Source organism: Petromyzon marinus, chromosome 20 (genome assembly GCF_048934315.1).
Source record: "Petromyzon marinus isolate PM22_M1 ecotype Great Lakes invasive population chromosome 20, UKy_Petmar_22M1.pri1.0, whole genome shotgun sequence".
Taxonomy (NCBI): Eukaryota; Metazoa; Chordata; class Hyperoartia; order Petromyzontiformes; family Petromyzontidae; genus Petromyzon; species Petromyzon marinus.
Genome location: NC_133686.1, coordinates 6,235,340 through 6,253,791, shown reverse-complemented (window position 1 = coordinate 6,253,791; position 18,452 = coordinate 6,235,340). Strand labels below are relative to the sequence as shown.

Here is an 18,452-nt window from a genome sequence, read left to right as displayed (position 1 = left end):
AACATTCCAATGCTGAAAGCTTGGCTAGGACCCTCCTGAAAGTCTTGAGACCTGGGGGAAACTAGTTGGGTAAATCATCATAATTGTTTTGGGACGTCTCCGGCAACGAGGTCCTCTCCACTTGGAAATCGGTGGCATCAACCTGACCGAGCTTATGCATTAAACGGGGTGAGTGTTTTCACAATTTCCACGTGTCAACTTTGGAATAAGTCCACAACCCCCTGTTGTGAACAACTCCCAATGGGACAGATTTTTTTGTTCTTGAATGGCGGCCACAGACATTCAAAGAAACAATCGCTGATGCTCGTACGGGGTGATTGCCTTTCCTAAAAATAAAAAGTGTTTAATGCAAGTGAAAGAGCAACACGACGGCAAACAAATCGTCTTATGAGTTATGTAAACAAGTATTAGATTGTTTTAAAAACAGCAAAAAATCTAAATATATAAAAAGAATTTCAAACTTAACATGAAGCAAAAGTACCGGTTATGCAAGAAGCTTTCCTTCACGGTGATGTGAATTGTGTGCAGTGCCAACAGGCATCTGCCAAATGCACGGTTAAGTTTCAGCTAAAAGCATTTCTTAATTTAGGTAAGGCTACAAATCAGATTTAAAACCCTACTTTTAGTTAACCGGATTCTCTTTTTAGCACTTGCTGTTTGAAGGGACAACCCTGTAAAAACAGTCTCTGGAAACTTTTAACATTTCCAACGACATTGTTGCAGCCTTGTGACCCGGCCAAAAGTCCCCATACCGATGCCCACAAGGATGTCAAACTGGGGCTTCAGAATATGCTCTGGTTCCTAACAGTCCTCCCAGCGCTATCTGCAGTGGATGGCGATTGGCCCTAATCATACCACATATACGCCCTCTCATTTCTGAACCCCTGGCTCTCTCATTGCCAAACCTAAGCTTTGCATTTATTGGGCAAAATCTAACGGAGATATGTTCAGCTCCCTGGTGGGATTTTACTCCACGTCCTGGGGAGTTTCTTCAGGAACTAAACAGTCTCCCAAGATGTGTAGTGAAACGTCAGATAATCATGCCAGAACTACAAACCTATACATAGGTGCACTTTGAAAACTCTAAAAACAACTTAACCTCGTCTCATCTTGGGCCTCCTGACACACTGGCCCTGGCTGGCCCCATGCTTTTCATGGCCCCCCGGAAGCCCAGTAACTCCGTGACCCGATCTCACACCATGCAGTTGAGGCACTGGGCGTGCTTGCTACCATAGTCCAGGCACTCGGGCCCCACACACTCACAGCACGCGTTGTGGAACCAGCGATACTTGGAGGCGCCCACGGACTCGCACGACATGCGGCACTTGTTGATGGAGAGGCACTCGTTGAAGAAGACGACGGTGCAGTTGGGCGCCGACGACGTGAGCCACGTCCCTGGAAGGTGGAGAGGAGGGTTGGGGGGGGCAGGGGGGGGCTCGTCAGCCGTGACCCATCACGATGGTGATCGTGGCTGCAGCCAGGATCAACCTTGTACCAAATGGAACCAATTCATTATCGCTCAACACTTGTACGGTGCCTCCCATGCAGGACATTGAGGTACCCTTTAGCAGGGGATCGCCGGTGGCAGCTGTCCCAGTTGCGCCACAAGGTGATCGCAGCACGGGCCAGCCAGCGTGCATGCGTGGCAGTACGGACTGATGTTGCTATGTGGCTTTTCTCATTTAAGTAATTTATCAAATTTACAAATTTGGACTGTGGGTACACATGGCCTCCTCTATTTCAATGCTGCCACAGTATAAGGGATGGCACACTGGACTGCAATTAAGAGGTCGCCTGAACATCCAGCGTTTCAGTTGAAACGATGGATGTTTTCTTAAATCTCTTCTGCCTCTGTCCATCTAGTGGTATAAATGGGTACACCGCAGTTAACTGACAGGTTGTACGTGGCGAGGTAAAGTGTCGGCACTCCCACCTCTTCCAAGACATCCATCTGGCCAGCATGGAAGAGTAGCTCAAAAATAAGCGTTAAAGAGCTCCCTTTTAAGTCCCTTCCGCCGACAACAGCATGAGCAAGGAATTGCAAGGCTGCACCTTCACCTCGAAGTGGAACGTTGCAATAAGATTTCGGGGGAGAGGAAAAAAAAATGACAAAACGAGAAGACACTGCCGGCACGTGCCACCCTCATCCCTCTGGGCCGTCGCGGGCACCGCCGCTCACCGGTGTCTCCGTGCAGGAGCAGGTGGTGCGCGTGCGACAGCTCCTCGGCCACGGGGAAGGAGCGCACGTTCCAGTTGAGCGTCGTCTCGCGCTCCGTCAGCGCGCGGAATAGTGACGGGATGGGATCGGAGAGCTCCTCCACGGAGCTCTTGGCCGTCGGGTGCGAGTCCGTCTTGTTGCGTGGTTTGCACATGCCTAGGTCGGTGCAGGGCACGGGCAGGGCACAGGCAGGGCAGGCGGGTAACGCGCATCGCTCTTAACCCGTTCTGATGACGTACATGTCCGTCATCAGTTTTTGCTTCTGATGCCGTTCCGATGACGTAGGTGTACCTCATCGAAACTGAACCGGAAGAAAAAAATGAATTAACGTTATTGGTACCGAGGCTCCTACAAAGCCATGCGGGAGGGCGTGCGGCACAGTTTGGCACCAGCTATCATAGTGCGGTCATGTCACTACGGTTCTCTGGGGTGAGGACTGTCTTTAAAACAATGGCGTTATTCAATTTGTACTTGTAAATATTTTTTTCCCTCCTTTCAAAATCTCTAATATTAATAACTGAGTACAATATCATGTGAACCTCCGATTAGCATCGTTGGCTACGTACGGTGCAATAGCAGTTCTACATACTGACTTGCTGGAGACTGAGGTATAGGCGGATACGTGAAAAGGTCGGATTTGTGAACTAAAGAAAGCGACCGTTACACCATTGCTGTGCTCAAATAGGCCACTGGACAAACAAAGTTCAAACTGTGTCACACAAGCGGCTGTACATGTTTGGTTATTACTATTAAGCACTCCCACTGCTCCGTACAGCAGAAGAATTTGAGCAGCTTTTCCACGTCACGAGAGATGTTGTTTGTGTGGCAGCGTGCGATGAACAAGAATGTACTCGCGTGTTGTACACAAGACGAGTCTGAGCAAATCGCCTGGAATGCGCCCAGCCCCAACGGACCTCGAAAGCTCAGCAGAGCTGAGCCTGGATCGTACTTGGATGGGCGATCATCATGCACAACAGGTCGGGCAGGGTTATTTTTTTTTTACCAACAATGTTCCTGCACCTCCCTCTCTCTTCCCATGCTCTTGTTCAATATCAATGAAGTGTTCCACTCTCTCCAAGTCTCTTCTTACAACTTTTCCGTGGATAATAATTAAAATGTATAATGCGCATTCCATCCTAGGATCCCAATGGGCAATGCATGAAAAGCAGGAAAGAAAAACAGAACCAGGGCAACCGACCAAACTAAAGAAGAGGCAAGGCTCGTTTAAAGAGACGGGTTTTCAAAGCAGACATATCAACCGACTCTTGATTGTCTGATTTCAAGTGGAAGGCGTTCCATGGCTTGGGTGCCACGCTAACAAAAGCTCGATCACTAAAAGTGCATATCCTAGACCTGGGAGTGCTGAGCAGTTTGAGATCAGATGATCTTAAGGTCCTTGATGGAATATATAAATATATTAGTTCCTGCAAGTAATATTAATTGCAGTCCTCTTCCTCGTCGTTCTTGCATCACAAATCCTCGTCTGGGCACTCTGTCCCTGCCCAACCTTCCTCCATGTGTCTCGGGGGGTGCCGTGGTGGCGAGATGTTAACTACCTGGCCCAGTACAGAGGAGGTCGTGGGTTTAATCTCGACCCCCGACACCTGTGTATTTTGAGTTTGCAAGTCTCTCCCTCCCCGTGGTCGCGTGGATTTTTCTCCGGGTCCTCCGTTTTTTTTTCCCTCCACATTTAGAAACATGCGTTTAGAGTATTGGCTGCTATATATTTGCACATAAGCCACACGTAGTGGAGCTATTATTTGTGGCTATATAGCTCAGTGGGCCTTACCTGGTAAAATTGTAATAGTTTATAGTTAAAATAGTTGAGAGTTTCAACCATCACAATCTCGGCCATTCTATTTTACCTCCCGAGTTTATCAACTTTTTCCTGATGATCGAGTTCATCCTTGTGTCTCTTCTCGTTTTTGGCACCACACTTGTGAGATAGCCTAATTTATGTTTCCTGTGTTTATCCATCCTCTCTTGCTCTCTCTGTTCATGTTTCTGCTGCATGCATGACGGTTGCTATGAAAAACTTCACAAATCCAAATCTTCTGGCATTGTATAGGAATCTCTTCAAATACCAAACCTTTCACACCGCTGTAGGCGTTGTAGGCTGGATTATGCTATTCACCTCCATTTACAATTGGGTAACCTCAAGTACTGAAAAGTTATCTACCACTTTTAAAGTTTTTCCATTCAATTTTATATCTTCGTGGGTGTTTTGCTGTGCTTTGTCTCTACAATTCGTCTCTACGTGATATCAACCTCACTCTTTGCCATACATAACCTCATAGCAGCCTCTTCAAAACCATCTTTGTACAGGTCCAAGTGTTTCTGGCTCGATCGCAACATCCTCTATTCATTTGACTAGAATCTGCTAATACGACTCTATCATCTGCCCATATAACATCATCTGTGAAACGGTCATTGACGTCACATCCCAATCTCAGTTTACTACTTGTGGAAATCATCCGTGACCACTGTCAACAGTCGGCGTGACGGCAAACCACCACCCTGGGCTTACCCTTGTGTGAAATTCAAACCATCCGGAACATCCAAACGGTTCTTATGTAACGTCCACACGTATGTTACCCTGTTCGTATCAGATTCCCATCAACTCGTGTGCTCACAGCACACTTCTCGTCATACCATCACCAGATTTTTCTTATCTTTTCTCACTCTTCTTCTACTCCTTGTCAATCGGATTTTGAACATCTTACCTCCACTCTGCAGATGTCATCGTCTCTGACTGTGCCCACTCCTGTAGGCACCCTCGAAGCAATTCAGGTGGAGTCACGCTTCAATTCTCTGTGCGATTCACCAACCCCGCCTCCAAGCATATCAGATTTTCAGGACGGGTCATCACTGGTGGTGTTGCATGCTTGGCATGGACCCTGGTGCAAAGGAATGATATGGGCAAGCACCCCCCGCCACGTACCGACGCCTGGGCCCCTTCAGCCCGTAGGCCCTTGGTGCAATAGCACCGCCTGCACGCTCGATAGCTACGCCACTGGTCATCGTACCGGACGGGGGTTACTCTGGCTCCTCCATGCCCCCCCCCACCCCATGTCCTTACCCACGCAGTCGCAGCAGTCGTCCCACATGGTGGACAGACACAGCATGCACTCGCGGCAGCACGAGCAGTTTCCCAGCGCCGGCTTGCACTGGCACAGCTCCTGAACGCGCGTGCAGGCACACGTGAACACACGCACGCTCACAGTTGTGTAACCCCTGTGACTGAACTCTCCATGACCTCTCACACTCACCTCCGATAACCTCACATCCATTCTCCTTGACCTCAAACTAACGATTACCTTTCACACCAACTTTCCATGACCTTTCAAACTCGCACTCCTTGACCTTCGACACACTCACTCCCCGTGACCTCTCACACTCTCCGTCACCTTTTCACATTCACTCCACGTGACCTCCCACACTCGTGAAATCCTCGACTGCCACGCTCCTCGCCATTGCGTGTCAAGCGAGGCCCCCTAGTGTCGCGCCACTTTAGCTACAGCGTTTCTCGAGTATTGGGACTTAGATTAAGATCTAATAACATTTTAGGTTTTAAATATGTCAAATAAGTGAAAATCCTAAGGGGTTCACAAACATTTTCTCGGCACTGTATGTCTGTGAAACGTTAACACCTTCTCGAGAGCCTTGCGATAGAAGAATGGCGCAATTACCAAATGATGTAACAAAGTTGGCAATGCCGTTTTGGAGCTTTCAATGAAATCTCGTTCACTGCATCAATATTTCGACACCATGGTGTTATTGGTGGCTGTTGGCTGGTTAGGGTTACCGACAGTATTCGGTCGCGCGAGCCAAATTTCGTTTCTGGTGGTCACATCACCGCTTACCTCTCCCTCCCCCATGACCCCTCGCGCTCACTTACCTCGGGTTGCCACCTTTACCACTCTCGATCAAACCCAGACATATGCCTCATTCAGTCTAGGCCTAATAGACTCTGCAGTATACCATAATAAAATACAAATCAATGCCTGCCACCCCAACTGCCTTTTTGTGTTTAGTTTGTCGTCATTCCATCCCCCGCACCTCCGATTAGCACGGTCGGCGAAAGAAGTTCATCATGCATACAATCACGGATGCCAATTCCCAAAGTGTCCGGGTCCCACCTGAACAGGTGGCAAACTCTACGACGCACACTCACCCCTGATGCTCGCTAGGGCTCACGTCTCCCCGTACTCTGCGGGGACCCACAACCTCCCCTTGATCTCTGGGGGTTCACGCCTCGTGTCCCCGTCTCACCTGCAGGAGGCACTTGCTCACATCACTGGCGCACAGCACCTTGTTGCAGGCCCTGGCTGGGGAGGGCGGCAGCAGCAGCAGCAGGGAGCAGGCCAGGAGGCTCAGCGCCACTGCCGGAATGGGCAGTCTCATGCTGCTTGCTGCTCGTCGCATGGGGAAAGAACACAGAGAGAGAGAGAGGTCTCCATTGGAGACATTGACACAGGCCAGCGGCTTGCAATCCGAAGGTTGCGAGTTCACATCCTGTTTGGGGGTCGACTCGGCCCAGCATCCCTCCGCACAGATAAAGTGCGTGCCACGTTGGTAGGGAAGCAAACAAGTGGTTGTCCTTTGGATAGACTCATCTCTGCCATAGGAATGTGGAATGTCCGCCACTTGCTCAGGGCCGCAAACAAGAGATGAATACGTGCCTCAACGGTCATCTGAGCAGGAAATCACTGCCTTTTTGAACATCGATGACAAGCGCACCCTACGTACCGTGTCTCCACATCAGACATGTGATCTTTTTGTATTAGTCTACCGGCCAATACAAAACGCACGTGCGTTTAAACAACCTGTGGACACGCACGTGGACACGCACGTGGACACGCACGTGAACACGCACGTGGACACGCACGTGGACACGCACGTGGACACGCACGTGTCCCGTGGGGAGCGGTGGTGTAGCGGTCAGCGCGCTGCGCTACAAACCCGGCCATCCGAGTTCGATTCCCGCTCGTGGCCAACACCCAGCGGCGATGATTTGAAACCGGTCCTGTGCCTCATCCCCTAGGTCGACTCAGCCTCAAATGAGTACCTGGTGCGGTGTGCAGTAAACATCGCCACTCGCGAGACAAAGGCGCTCGATAACAGCACTTGCCCCAACAGTTTGTCAAGGCTACACGGGGGATCTTTGTCTTTGCCCCGTGTTAGCGAGCACCTCTGAAGGCCAGCAGTGCACATTGAGAGGGTTGGTGGTTTTGTGTGCTCGAGAACCGCACCCTGGCCCGCCTTTGTCTCCCCAGTGGTAATGTTTATTCACTCGTAATCAATACACATCTACACAAATCGCAACGCGCATAAACAATATGCGGTAGATCCCATCAACTCGCTGTAACTTGTTGCGGGCAAACTTAAAATCATCGTTTCCATGTCCATCATCATAGCACGTTCATTTGCACATAAACCACATTCCAAGGCCGTAATTATAATATTGGGGGGGGGGGGGGGGTGGGACATCCTAACCCCAATATTCAAATATGCTCAGAATGTCCCCCCCCCCAAATTGCTATAAAATAGATTTATGTTTATATGACTGTGGTTATGGTTGTACTTTATTTATCCCTAATCTCTGCCATTACATACAATGAAACAAGAAAAGGTAAAAAATAAATAAAAACAGAGCAATGTAATACAATAAACTAATAGACATTATTGTAAAAATAAATAAAAAGTCCATCCTATGTGTTAGTTAATTTTTTTAAATATTTTAGGCAGGAAATTCGTTTTCAAATTTATATTTTTTTCTGGGGGGGGGTGGGGGCCCCGAGACCCCCTGGAAGATTTGCCCGCCCCAATGTTGACTCCATGGCTATGACCTTGCCACATTCCTAGGGTAAACCCACTGCTAGATGGAGGCATCGATCAGTGCGAATCGGCGAAGTTGGGGCAGTCCCAGATTTCGATCCATAAAATAATATCGGTGTTTTGTGTAAGATCGCGTCAATATACATGTGTCGTTGAACCCAGCCACCACTCGACGCAGTTAGTCAAGGTTCGCCACGTAAACAAAACATGCCAATTCGTGACTAGTGCAGCAATAGGAGAGCAAATCCACAAACATTTCTGTTTACGTGACAAACCTCAACTAATTGGCCGTGTCGGGTGGCGGCGGGTTTCACGACACATGTATTTTTACGCGATCTTCCACACACATACACAAACCTACATCGGTCGCGAAAGCCCACGAGTTAAACCGGTTTAGATATCACTCAAAAAACAACGTTAGCCTCGGTCGGGGAATCTAACTCAGGTCCGGCCCCCGTTCACAGCGCAGTGCGATGTTGTGAACTTTAAAGTTCACGCGTCAGGTACACAACCAACATCGTGGCAACGACACGGTGCGATCACCTGCACCAACAAACATTAACACGCACGTGTTTGGATGCACTTGTGTGGCTGTTTAAAAAGAATGTTAGCCGCGTGTAAAAAGCCATCTAACCTCTCCTCCCCCTCCACCTTGATCAGTGCCATCACGAGCCGAGCTAGCGAGCACCTTTTTTAACGTTAACTCGACTTGGAAGTTTTTTTTTTATAACACGACAAAAACATATCTAAAGCTAACAAACACACGGACGACGACGATGCTGCTGTTGTTGTTGTCGTGAACTTTTGCAGCGTTGGGTCAGAGGGCACAAGCGGCTCTTAAATAAAGACGAACCACGGGCGTTTGTCACCTAGCAGGTAAGCGCCACTTGTGTTTTGTATTCCGAGAAGACGACATTCCCTCCGGACAAGAAGAATTCGCGGAGCGCAGAAATCAAAACCAAACTAACTTTTTTTTTTGCTCATCGCTTCCCGGCCGCGGCGAGCGTTTTACGGGGTTTGTTTAAAAAAAAAAAGTTGCTTTCAAACGCTGGCAAGATACATCACCGTGCAGTTGTGTAAAACTGCGCATCTGTTTGAGCGTCGCATGGCTTTAACAACAGCAACGACGCAGAGAGACGAACTCGCGCGGCGCTAGTGCAGCCGCCATCGACTGCTGCGCGATTTTGTTTGAACGCGTGGAGAAGTCTCCCTCCATCTTCTACAGGCGAAACTCTCTCTTCCTTCACGCATTCTTTTGTCTCGTACTCACTTGTTCGGAGCGGGTGGTGGGTGGTTGGTGGTCTGGGAGCGACGCAAACCTTCTCCCGCGTGTCCCCCCCCCCGATTTTACGGGCTTCCTTCTCGCTCCGGATTTCACAACTGGGGGTGCCGCGCACCGCCACCGGAGCCCCCCACCCGGCTACAAGCGCAAGACTCCGGCCTGGCTCGTGGGAGAATGTGGTGGTGGTGGTGTGTGGTGGTGGTGGTGTGTAGTGGTGTGTGGGTGTCTTGCTCCCTCGCATCCCCTGCCGAGTTAACGAGTCTCGGGCTCTGGGCGAGAGAAGAGGGCGAGAGAAGAGGGCGCCCCTCCCGAGCACCACGCGCAGCAGCCCCCGGACGCGAAGGTTTTGTGGCAGGGCGAGAACGCGCGGGCGAGGCGGGGTTTTGGGTTTTGGGTTTTCTCACATGCGGGGCGAACGCGTTTTAGAGGGGAGGGGGGGGGGCAAAGCATTTTCCCTCCTCTCTCTCTCCGTTGAATGGGAGGGGGGGTCAGTGCCAGAATATCCTAGGAGAAAAAGTATCTACATATGTAGTAGCTACGGGCCCCGCGCTAAATGCTTTCAAGCTATGAACACCGGTTCAGTGATTCTGCACTTGCTCTATTACTATAGTACTATACCGCCTTAAACTTTTATTAACGACTGGCTGTTTAAGGTTAGCGGTTTGTTTGTATTATCTGGCTGTATAGCAAATGAAAAAATACAATTACTTTACTATGCAAGTTATAATTTTGTACAAACATTATTTATATTATTATTTAGGGCCCCTTTATAACATGCTACAGGCCCCTTACTAGCTTAATCCGGCACTAGGGGGGGGGGGTCCCATATTTTATACACGCGGTACTTATGGGGCTCTTCGCAGTCACATCTGGTAATCGCGTGGCACACGTTTAACAGATCTGAATGCCGATGAGACCCAGATGGGTCCAGTAAGTTTGCTTGCTTAGACAAATGAATTATTTGGCAGGACCCCGGGGTCCTGCAAAAATCAAGTCAATAATAATTATTATTTTTCAGTCCGCCCACTCGTGACCCCGCCAGCAACGCGCCGCCCGCCCAGACTCGCACCAACAAGCGCCACCAGCAGGCGGCGATCGACACGATGGGCGCCACCCCACCGGCCAAACGCGAGCCCCGGGGGGCGTCCGCCGCAGTCGCGCGCGGCGACGACGCCCTCCGGTCAGCCGTCGATCCTCAGCTTCTTTGCCAAGGCGAGCCCGCCCCCGCAGTGAATTTAACGTGTTTATGTAATTTTTCAACTTTTTTACTAAACTTAATGCCCCGAGTAGCTCTCGACGAGGCCAATCGATTGACACTAGTTTTGTTGTCGGTAAGGCAAGACTCGTGTCGTGACGCGGTTTTTCCCACCCCGGGGCAGTGATGGGACCCCGGGGTCCCGCCAATTGCTTCAAATGCTGCTGTATTAATATTGGTTTGGAAAAGGCAGTACAGTAGGCTTGTCTAATATGCAAAGACACAGAGCGTAGATCTGTTTATTGTTCTCTTGGCTGCGTTAGGAGCAGAAACGTTTGGATAACTCGACGTTCAAGGAAGGGGCGAGTTTAGTTTGTGTCCACGCCAAAAGACCATCTGCTTGTAAAACGCAACAGATAGATGAGTACATGTAGGCAAGAGACCACGGACAACATCACTCTTGTTCTGCTAGATGAAGACGGGTTTAAAACTTGGATGAATGTACTTGTTCACTGCCCACTTTAGTCATTCACTGGCAGCATTTGAGATATTCTCCAGACTACTTCTGAAGTCATATACTGGCTCACTCTCAAACCTTGATATGAACATGTGGATGTTCATTATCAATCCCCTCCCTGCCCGATAGTAATTTCAAATCATGAAGGTCAACTCAGGCATATCATGGTTCTGTTTCTCTGGCAGGCCGAGATTGGTAAAACGAGGACCAGGTGATCAGATGTAGTAGTGGAGAAGATCTGGTCCCTGTCATAATACCATGGAGTTTTCCCCACAGGCTTATGATGGTGCTGGAGCACAGACTTGGACAAATCCACGTTTGCAAGGATTGTTACTTCTCCTTGACATCTCAACCTACTGACTACATCATCACAAACTTCGTAATTATTGTGTGAATGGAAAGCCTCTGAAGCAGTATGTACCGGCTAAGTAGTCAAAAGTAATGAAGTTACGGTGCGCAAGTGTAGACATTGTAACAACATCAAGTATTCAGATTCAGTCCGGAGAATAAGAAAGCTGTGAGCTGCTTGACTGCAATTTTAATGTGTTGGTTTTAAATAAAATATCACGCATATTAAAAACATTCAATAACTTCAATCTCATGTTAACATAAAATATCGATTAAAGTAAAATAATTTGTGCAAAATAAATTTGATAATCTAAAATACACACTTTACAATATCATTTAAAATGTTTACAGTGCAAATTTCACGATTTTTTTCTGTGTACGGTGGAGAATGATCGGTAGCAGCAGCACCATGGACTGTAACGTCGCGTGACAAACGAGGAAGAGGTGATGTGAGCAGCCTCGCTTAACCTGGAAACGTAAGTTTTTACTTCAGAAAGCTTTGCAAGAGGTGTGTGAGGTCACTTCAACGCCGCCAATCCAAGATACTAAATTAATTGGCCAAACATCACACCTCCTTGAAAGCATCTCAAGACTCATGCTTGCCCTTAATAAACAATAACAATAATTAGGTATGTAACAATGCATCGATTGACTGCATCAGGGTTCAGAAACTTGCCCATTGGTTCAACTGCCACGCCCGAGACATCGGATCAAACTGATGACCTCTGGATTGCAAATCGAGTGTGCTAACCATTACACGATGGCAGCATACTTTTTTTTCCACACGCATCACAAAACGATTCCAACGCGCAAAATCACAGCAGGACAACAAACAAGACAACAAAGCGGCTTCGTGACTTCCCACATACACACGACCACGAGCACCACCCCCTGAACGAACGCTGCCCAGCGGTCGGGTGGCCCGGCAGGCACGCGTCGGTCACTTCTCGGCGGAGACCCCGCGCAGGTAGAAGGTCCAGGAAGAGGCGGGCTGCTGGGGGCAAGAGACGGTGAGGCGTGCCGTGACGGGGGCCGCCCCAGGGGCTCCCTCGAACCCCACGACGATGGTGATGGTGCGCTTGGGCCGCACCGCCTCGCCGGCCGCGCGCACGCTGAACGCGGGGCTGTCGACGGCGGCCATGAAGGAGGCCGTCTGCGCGAACACGTTCTTGAAGGGGACGGAGACGGAAGAGCCCGCGCGCACCGTGAAGGGGCCCTGGGGCCGTGGCGCCGAGCAGACGCCCACCAGCGGGATCGTGTACTCCCCTCCCTGCGCGTGCACACGCTCCGATCGGTTATCATCGGCGCCGCGGGCTTCGTACAAGACTTTGCCGCACTACCGCCGCGCTGCCCACGGCCACATCACGCCGGAATGCGACAGATTCACGTCAGATCTCGGAAGCTAATCAGGTCTGAAGTGAGATAATGCTCGGGTGGGTGACCACCATGCATAATAGGTTGCTACGGGGCTACGTGGTGGGCAGCAGAGGGCAGTGCAACAAAATCCATTGTATGTGTGTGTGTATGTGTTTTGAACTTCTTTTGCACCGTACGTAGCCAACCGTGCTAATCGGAGGTGCGAGAGAAGGACAATAAGCTCCCACATCTATGTTCCCTGCCTTCAACAACATGCACCGATCATGAAGTATGGCCAAATAACCCCTTATCGAGCACTGGAATGGCAAAAGGGCTGTACATGTACGCATTAACTTTCCAGACGGAATGTGGTGGCCTGCGGTGGTGTGTTGGAACTGGCGCGTTGTGTTGCGGCTTTGCTTATTGTGGCTCGGTGGTGCTCGGCTCACCTGTGGCGAGGACAGGGTGAGCAGTGCCCGCGTGTCGCCCAGGTGGCTGGGTTCGTACAGCACATCCACGCTGACCTCTGTGCCTCCAGCTGCCCCCGGAGCTGCTGTCACCGTCTTCTCCACGTGGAACTCCCCGCTGGTGATCTGCTCCCGAGCCCAGATAAAGCACGATACTTTTTTTTCCACTGCATAAATCTTATGGACATCGGCAGTGACGTAATAAGTGGTTAATTTATGTATACACTAGACAAGGACATTACCATCATATGCATCTTACATTACCCATCGCTTTAGACATGGTGTACATTCAAAACAACAAAGCAAGTATCCATATATTTGTCAAGCAATAAATCGTCCCCGCAATGATTTGGTGACATTTTATTTGGAGTTGGCATTTGATTCAAGAACGTAACTTTTTTGGTCTCGTTTTTTCTGTTTCAATGTGTTCGCCCAAATTCGCCTAAATATAGCATAAGCATATGCTTTGGGTATAATATGTAAATGATCAATTGAATTCATGCTTGCACAATTCGATGCATGTATCTATCACGAGCATAGTAATCAATCTTAATCGATGAAACGATGCATAATTACATGGCAACCGCATGTGATCAATTGCACGCCTCCGTTTATAGGCAGGAGACGGCAAGGTATGCACGTTGAACTTCTTCTTTTGCACGGTACGTAGCCCACCGTGCTAATCAGAGGTGCAAGGTAAGCGAGTCCTCTCCAACTAATAAACTCCACGGTCACCCAACCCCTTAATTCATAAAAGCCCTCCTTCCGCAGGGGGGCGGGAACCCCCAAAAAGCAACGTCAAAATCCCGCTATTTGGCGAGCGGGTTTTTTTTTTTTTTCTGGCGGCGGGAGCCCCGCTCCGACCTTGCAGGCGTATTCGGTTTTCTGGCGCGAGTAGTTGACGAAGCGCGCCGCCTGCACGTGGCTGGCGCCGAGCGAAGCCCGGAAGTGGAGGGGCTTCTCGTGAGCGGCGGGCAAGGAGCGTAGCTGCAGGTCCCACGTGAAGGCGCCCAGCTCGGCGCTCTGCAGCACGAGCCGCCCGCTCGACTCGCCCACGCGCAGCGGGAGGTACTCCAGCGTGAGCCAGCCCTCGTCCTGTACGAACACGGGGGTGGAGGCGTCGGGGATTTGTGACGCGCGCGCGCAACGTGGGTTACGCGGCAAACGTGCCGTTGAATGGACGTTTAACCGCCGGGCAAGCACATTACGGGCAAAAGGAGGGTTTATAAATCGCTTCTGATATGCTTTTGGCTCTGATGCACAGCTCGGATGGTATAACGTGGTCAGGAGCCTTCACAAAAATTATTTAATACTGTAGGCCCGATTAAGTGTTACTCCCAACACCATACTACAACAAAAAGATGATAATGGATTTCAAATGGAAAACTCTTAAGCTCAAGTGAAGCTTACTATCCTCCAGCTAAACCGTATACACAATCCATGAATCATATAGAAGCACAAGATATTGATATTCTCTCATCTTTGAGTTTTATGACTAAGGGCAGGTTCATGGTTACTTCTATCTCTTGACAATATGCCCAATCTCGATATTTTGCCTCTGCTAAAATGTTCCGATTAGATTTCTCCTGATCTGAACATTTTCTAGCACTTGCCTCGCTACTCCTTCTTTGTTTACATCCAGCAGATTTTTGTTTGTTCGACGTCCATCTCTAATCCAGCCCTCATGAAAAGGGACCAAGTCACTAGACTGGTGGATCTCATGCCCATTCCGTGCGATGACACTCGATCATTGCACTCAGGAGCAGGGACGCCGAGGCTGGTCGCTTGACGACCGAGCAGGCCCCCACCTTCTTCGCGTTGGGCGGCACGGAAATCTGCGGCGGCAGGCTGATGTCTGGCACGCGGCACTCGACGGAGAACGAGACGGGCGTGGGCAGGGGGTTCTCCACGCGCACGCGCCCCTCCGTGCTACGCCGCACCGGCGTGCACAGCTCCACCGTGCCCAGCGACCCCCCGGGCGTCGCTCGCATTGTCACCACGTAGAAGAGGAACTCCTGCGTCGCCTCGTTACAGAAGGTCACCTGTCGCCCGGAGAGAGTCCGATAAACGTTGAGTCACCAGCTACATCCAGCACCCTTAAGAGTCGATGATTACAATATATGTTGGGGTGCTGGTTTCCCCTGAACCCGTTTGTGTTAAGTGCAGATGCCACCGCAAATGCACCTAATGCTAGGTACTCCGTACTCAGAGCAAAGAACAGGGAATGCATTATTTTTCCAGGCCAGCCTCTACTGATGAGACTCAAAAGTCAAAGCCAGTTCAGAGTTTCGCTGCTTAAAACGAATGCTGCGAGAAAACATTGGTCCAGAATGCTTACAGAACTGATGGACTAAAATTATATTATAGTTTCAGAATATATTTTTAGGAGGTGAAACAGACCTTGTCTGTTTATAATTTGGCAAGGAAGAGTCTTGAGCCAAGACATCACAGGACATTTTCCAGTGTCTCATTCAACAAATCTTCATCCCTGCCCTGCAACTTTCATGTTTAACTTTATCTATTAACAACTTCAAAATAAATGGTGTGGTTGTGTGCCAAATACACAAATATAACCAGTTCAAACACTACTATGAAAAATAGGAAAATAAAAACATGAACCACTGCGGGCAGTGGTTACGATGCGGTGGAGATGGGATGACACAAGACTTGTAGGCCCATAGTGGTGGGTGCAGAGAGAGGCGGACCTTGGCAGTGAATTGCCCCTCCTTGTGCGAGTGGAAGGTCAGCTTGTAGTCATGCGTGGCTGAGCCTGGCACGTCGATGTAGTCCAGCCCCTTCAGGGTTGTAGAAGGATCCAGCCTCTCGGGGCGCACCATCTCCAGTGTCATGCGGAACCTACATCAACGCGTGGCACACTTTATATAATAACAATTGCAATGTATCTTCTTGGTTCTTTCGGTAAAGTCACGTAGAAGGGAAATAATAAAATAATACAAATAAAACAATAAAATAAATATGGTTTATTTTTAATAATAAAAGTAAAACAAAAGAAATATTTATTTTATTATTTCCCTTCTACGTGACTTTACCGAAAGAACCAAGAAGATGAATCCCTGCAGTCACGAAAGCTTTAAATCGAAATTTAATTGCAATGTAATTTAGAATTAAATTCAAAAGGGTTGTACTTGGGATGTTTGGGGGATAATATTCACAATTCTGTAACCAACTGGCCGTTTTATAGGCCCAAACATATACTCAAATTATGGCATTTAATCGAGTATATACATAGACATTTTTATTGTTAAGGCATTTTAAATAGGTCATGTCTGATTCAGTGCACTTAGTCAATTTAATGTGCAGTTTTATTGAGGGATTGTGTGTTGTCTTGCTGTAGTCTGGGACTGTTGCTGTTGTTTTTATGCCTTGCCCAAGCTTGAAATTATTGTTGAAAAATGGGCAGGAATTGATTTACTTATATATATTTTTTTCATGTTTTCATTTTAGTGACTTACCTTCCTATACTTTGCACTCCTATCAGTTTTTATATTATTGTTGTAACTTTCTGACTCGCCCCTACTGGACATCCGTAAAAAAAAGAAAGCTGCATAGCTCATCGAATTCCTCCAGTCTAAATAAAGATTCTGATTCCGATTCACAGTTACACTGATTCAACCCTTCAGGAACTCTGCCCAGTCCCGAAGCGTGCTCTGTGGTTGTGCGAGCGCCGTGCCTCTGTGGCTTGTGCAGCCAGTTGGCAACAGGCAGCAGCTCGGTGTAGGTCGTCTTGCACGGAACGTCGCGCGTGATGGTGTCGGTTGGCCGTGGTGGTTCAGCAATGCCCTGGAGCGGGTAGAGCAGTCCAAGCCCGTCTGGCAGCGGGAAGAAGATGGACCCCTGCGTGTGCCAAAACATGATGGAGAGCGTGCACGTGTGAACGAGTGGATGCGTCTATGTGTGTGGGCGCGTGGGAGCGGTAGTGTAGTCGTTAGCGCGCTGCGCTATGAACCTGGCGACCCGACTTTGATTCACGCTCACGGCCAACATCGGTGAAGATTACTTAAATCGGTCCTGGGCCTCACCCTAGGTCGACTCAGCGTCAAATTAGTTCCTGGTGTGGTGTGTAAACATCACCACTGTGAAGACAAAGGCGGCCGGGCGTGGCGCTGGCCACCCACCCCCTCGTGTGCTGTTGTGAGCTTTATAAGTGCTCGCGAACAGCACTTGCCGCAACAGTCTGTTAAGGCTCTAGGGGGAATCTTTGTCTTGTGTTTGGGAAGGTTTGCTCAGGGATTCATATGACACCAAGCTATACAACTGCCAATACCCAGTCTGTGTACGCAGAGTTCATTTGAGTGTAGCATATTAACATGTGCAGAGTGCATCTAGGTACAGAGTCGTTTTCCAATTACAACCGTGTCTGTGTATCTTGCCGCATATTGGTTTTAACTTTCTCTTTTACAATGCAACTCTACAGCATATGGAACAATCATTCCCTGCAAAGGCTCTACAGGCATGTCAATGCCTGCCTGGTTGTGTGTAATTCTGCGTGTGACTTTTTGTGTGCATAGGTGTGAGCGCAGGTGTGTGCGTTATTATATGTTGGTGTGTATACGTATTTGCCAGTAGTTCTTTGAATTGTTTGCATGGTTGCGTGTGTATGTTGTGTCCACATGCAGCACTGTATGTCGGTGAAGCGATGGTGTAGTGATTAGTGCACCATGAAAGGAACCTAGTCATCTGGTTTCAATTCCCAGCCATGGCTGACATTAAAACTGGTTCTGTGCCTTTCCTTAGTCGACTTGGCCGTAAATATCGAAAGCAATGTCCAATCATCAGCACTGGGGAAACAAAGGTGGCCGGGCATTGGTATGTGACCACCTCACCCCCCTGGTGTGCCTGGGCCTTTATAGGTGCTTACAAATAGCACTTGTCCTAACAGTCTGTAAAAGCCTTACACGGGGGATCTCTGTCTTCTGCCGTGTGCATGCGTGCGTGAGCCCGTGCGTGCGTGTTTAGCCCGTGCCTGGTGCTCCTGCCGAATGCTGGTCATGGTGAGCGGCTCGTAGGTGACCTCGTAGGGCCTCCCTTGCTGCTGGGCCTCCACAATGACAGAGTCGGCCCCCGTCCAGTGTTCTCCCTTCAGCACGGGCCGCAGTACCCAGCGCTGGTTGGTGCGGTTCGCCAGCGAGATCGTCTGCGTCTGCCTGCTCCGCACCGGGCATCTGAAGTTCAACACCTGCACAGAATGACAACATACATAATGAGGCGCA

The 18,452-nt window shown here is 49.2% G+C and overlaps 2 protein-coding genes and 1 long non-coding RNA gene across 6 annotated transcripts in view; 1 reads left to right on the top strand and 2 right to left on the bottom strand.

Moving 5' to 3' along the window:
- Positions 1-309: 309 nt before the first annotated feature.
- TWSG1 (twisted gastrulation BMP signaling modulator 1) lies at positions 310-9,712 on the bottom strand. Its single transcript, XM_032957665.2, has 5 exons — positions 9,327-9,712; positions 6,491-6,630; positions 5,298-5,397; positions 2,180-2,374; positions 310-1,395 (listed from the first exon to the last, which is right to left on the bottom strand). Exons 1-5 carry the CDS (start codon positions 9,577-9,579, stop codon positions 1,193-1,195), a joined length of 891 nt encoding a protein of 296 aa, XP_032813556.2. The 5' UTR covers positions 9,580-9,712; the 3' UTR covers positions 310-1,192.
- Positions 9,565-16,839, top strand: LOC142925360 (uncharacterized). Its single transcript, XR_012942339.1, has 2 exons — positions 9,565-9,681; positions 10,357-16,839. It is a non-coding gene; the product is annotated as an uncharacterized LOC142925360 (long non-coding RNA).
- The window catches only part of HYDIN (HYDIN axonemal central pair apparatus protein), a 121,804-nt gene continuing 114,913 nt past the window's right edge, over positions 11,562-18,452 (bottom strand). For all 4 annotated transcript variants that reach the window (XM_076068263.1, XM_032957669.2, XM_076068264.1 and 1 more), the window contains exons 82-88: positions 18,206-18,418; positions 16,913-17,076; positions 15,927-16,077; positions 15,030-15,263; positions 14,086-14,316; positions 13,204-13,347; positions 11,562-12,668 (exon numbers count right to left, since the gene is read on the bottom strand). In XM_076068263.1, the coding sequence (XP_075924378.1) occupies positions 12,339-12,668; positions 13,204-13,347; positions 14,086-14,316; positions 15,030-15,263; positions 15,927-16,077; positions 16,913-17,076; positions 18,206-18,418 (1,467 nt within the window). In that variant the 3' untranslated portion in view covers positions 11,562-12,338. The remainder of the gene's footprint in view (positions 12,669-13,203; positions 13,348-14,085; positions 14,317-15,029; positions 15,264-15,926; positions 16,078-16,912; positions 17,077-18,205; positions 18,419-18,452) is intronic.

What these genes read in the sequence shown, in the direction of transcription:
- TWSG1 (XM_032957665.2), bottom strand. Translation starts at nt 9,579, where the DNA reads ATGCGAGGGAGCAAGACACCCACACACCACTACACACCACCACCACCA. An exon ending in TGAGCAAGTGCCTCCTGCAG is followed by an intron (nt 5,398 to 6,490) that starts GTGAGACGGGGA and finishes ACGCGCGTTCAG; the next exon opens with GAGCTGTGCCAGTGCAAGCC. An exon ending in GCTCCTGCACGGAGACACCG is followed by an intron (nt 1,396 to 2,179) that starts GTGAGCGGCGGT and finishes TCCACCTTCCAG; the next exon opens with GGACGTGGCTCACGTCGTCG.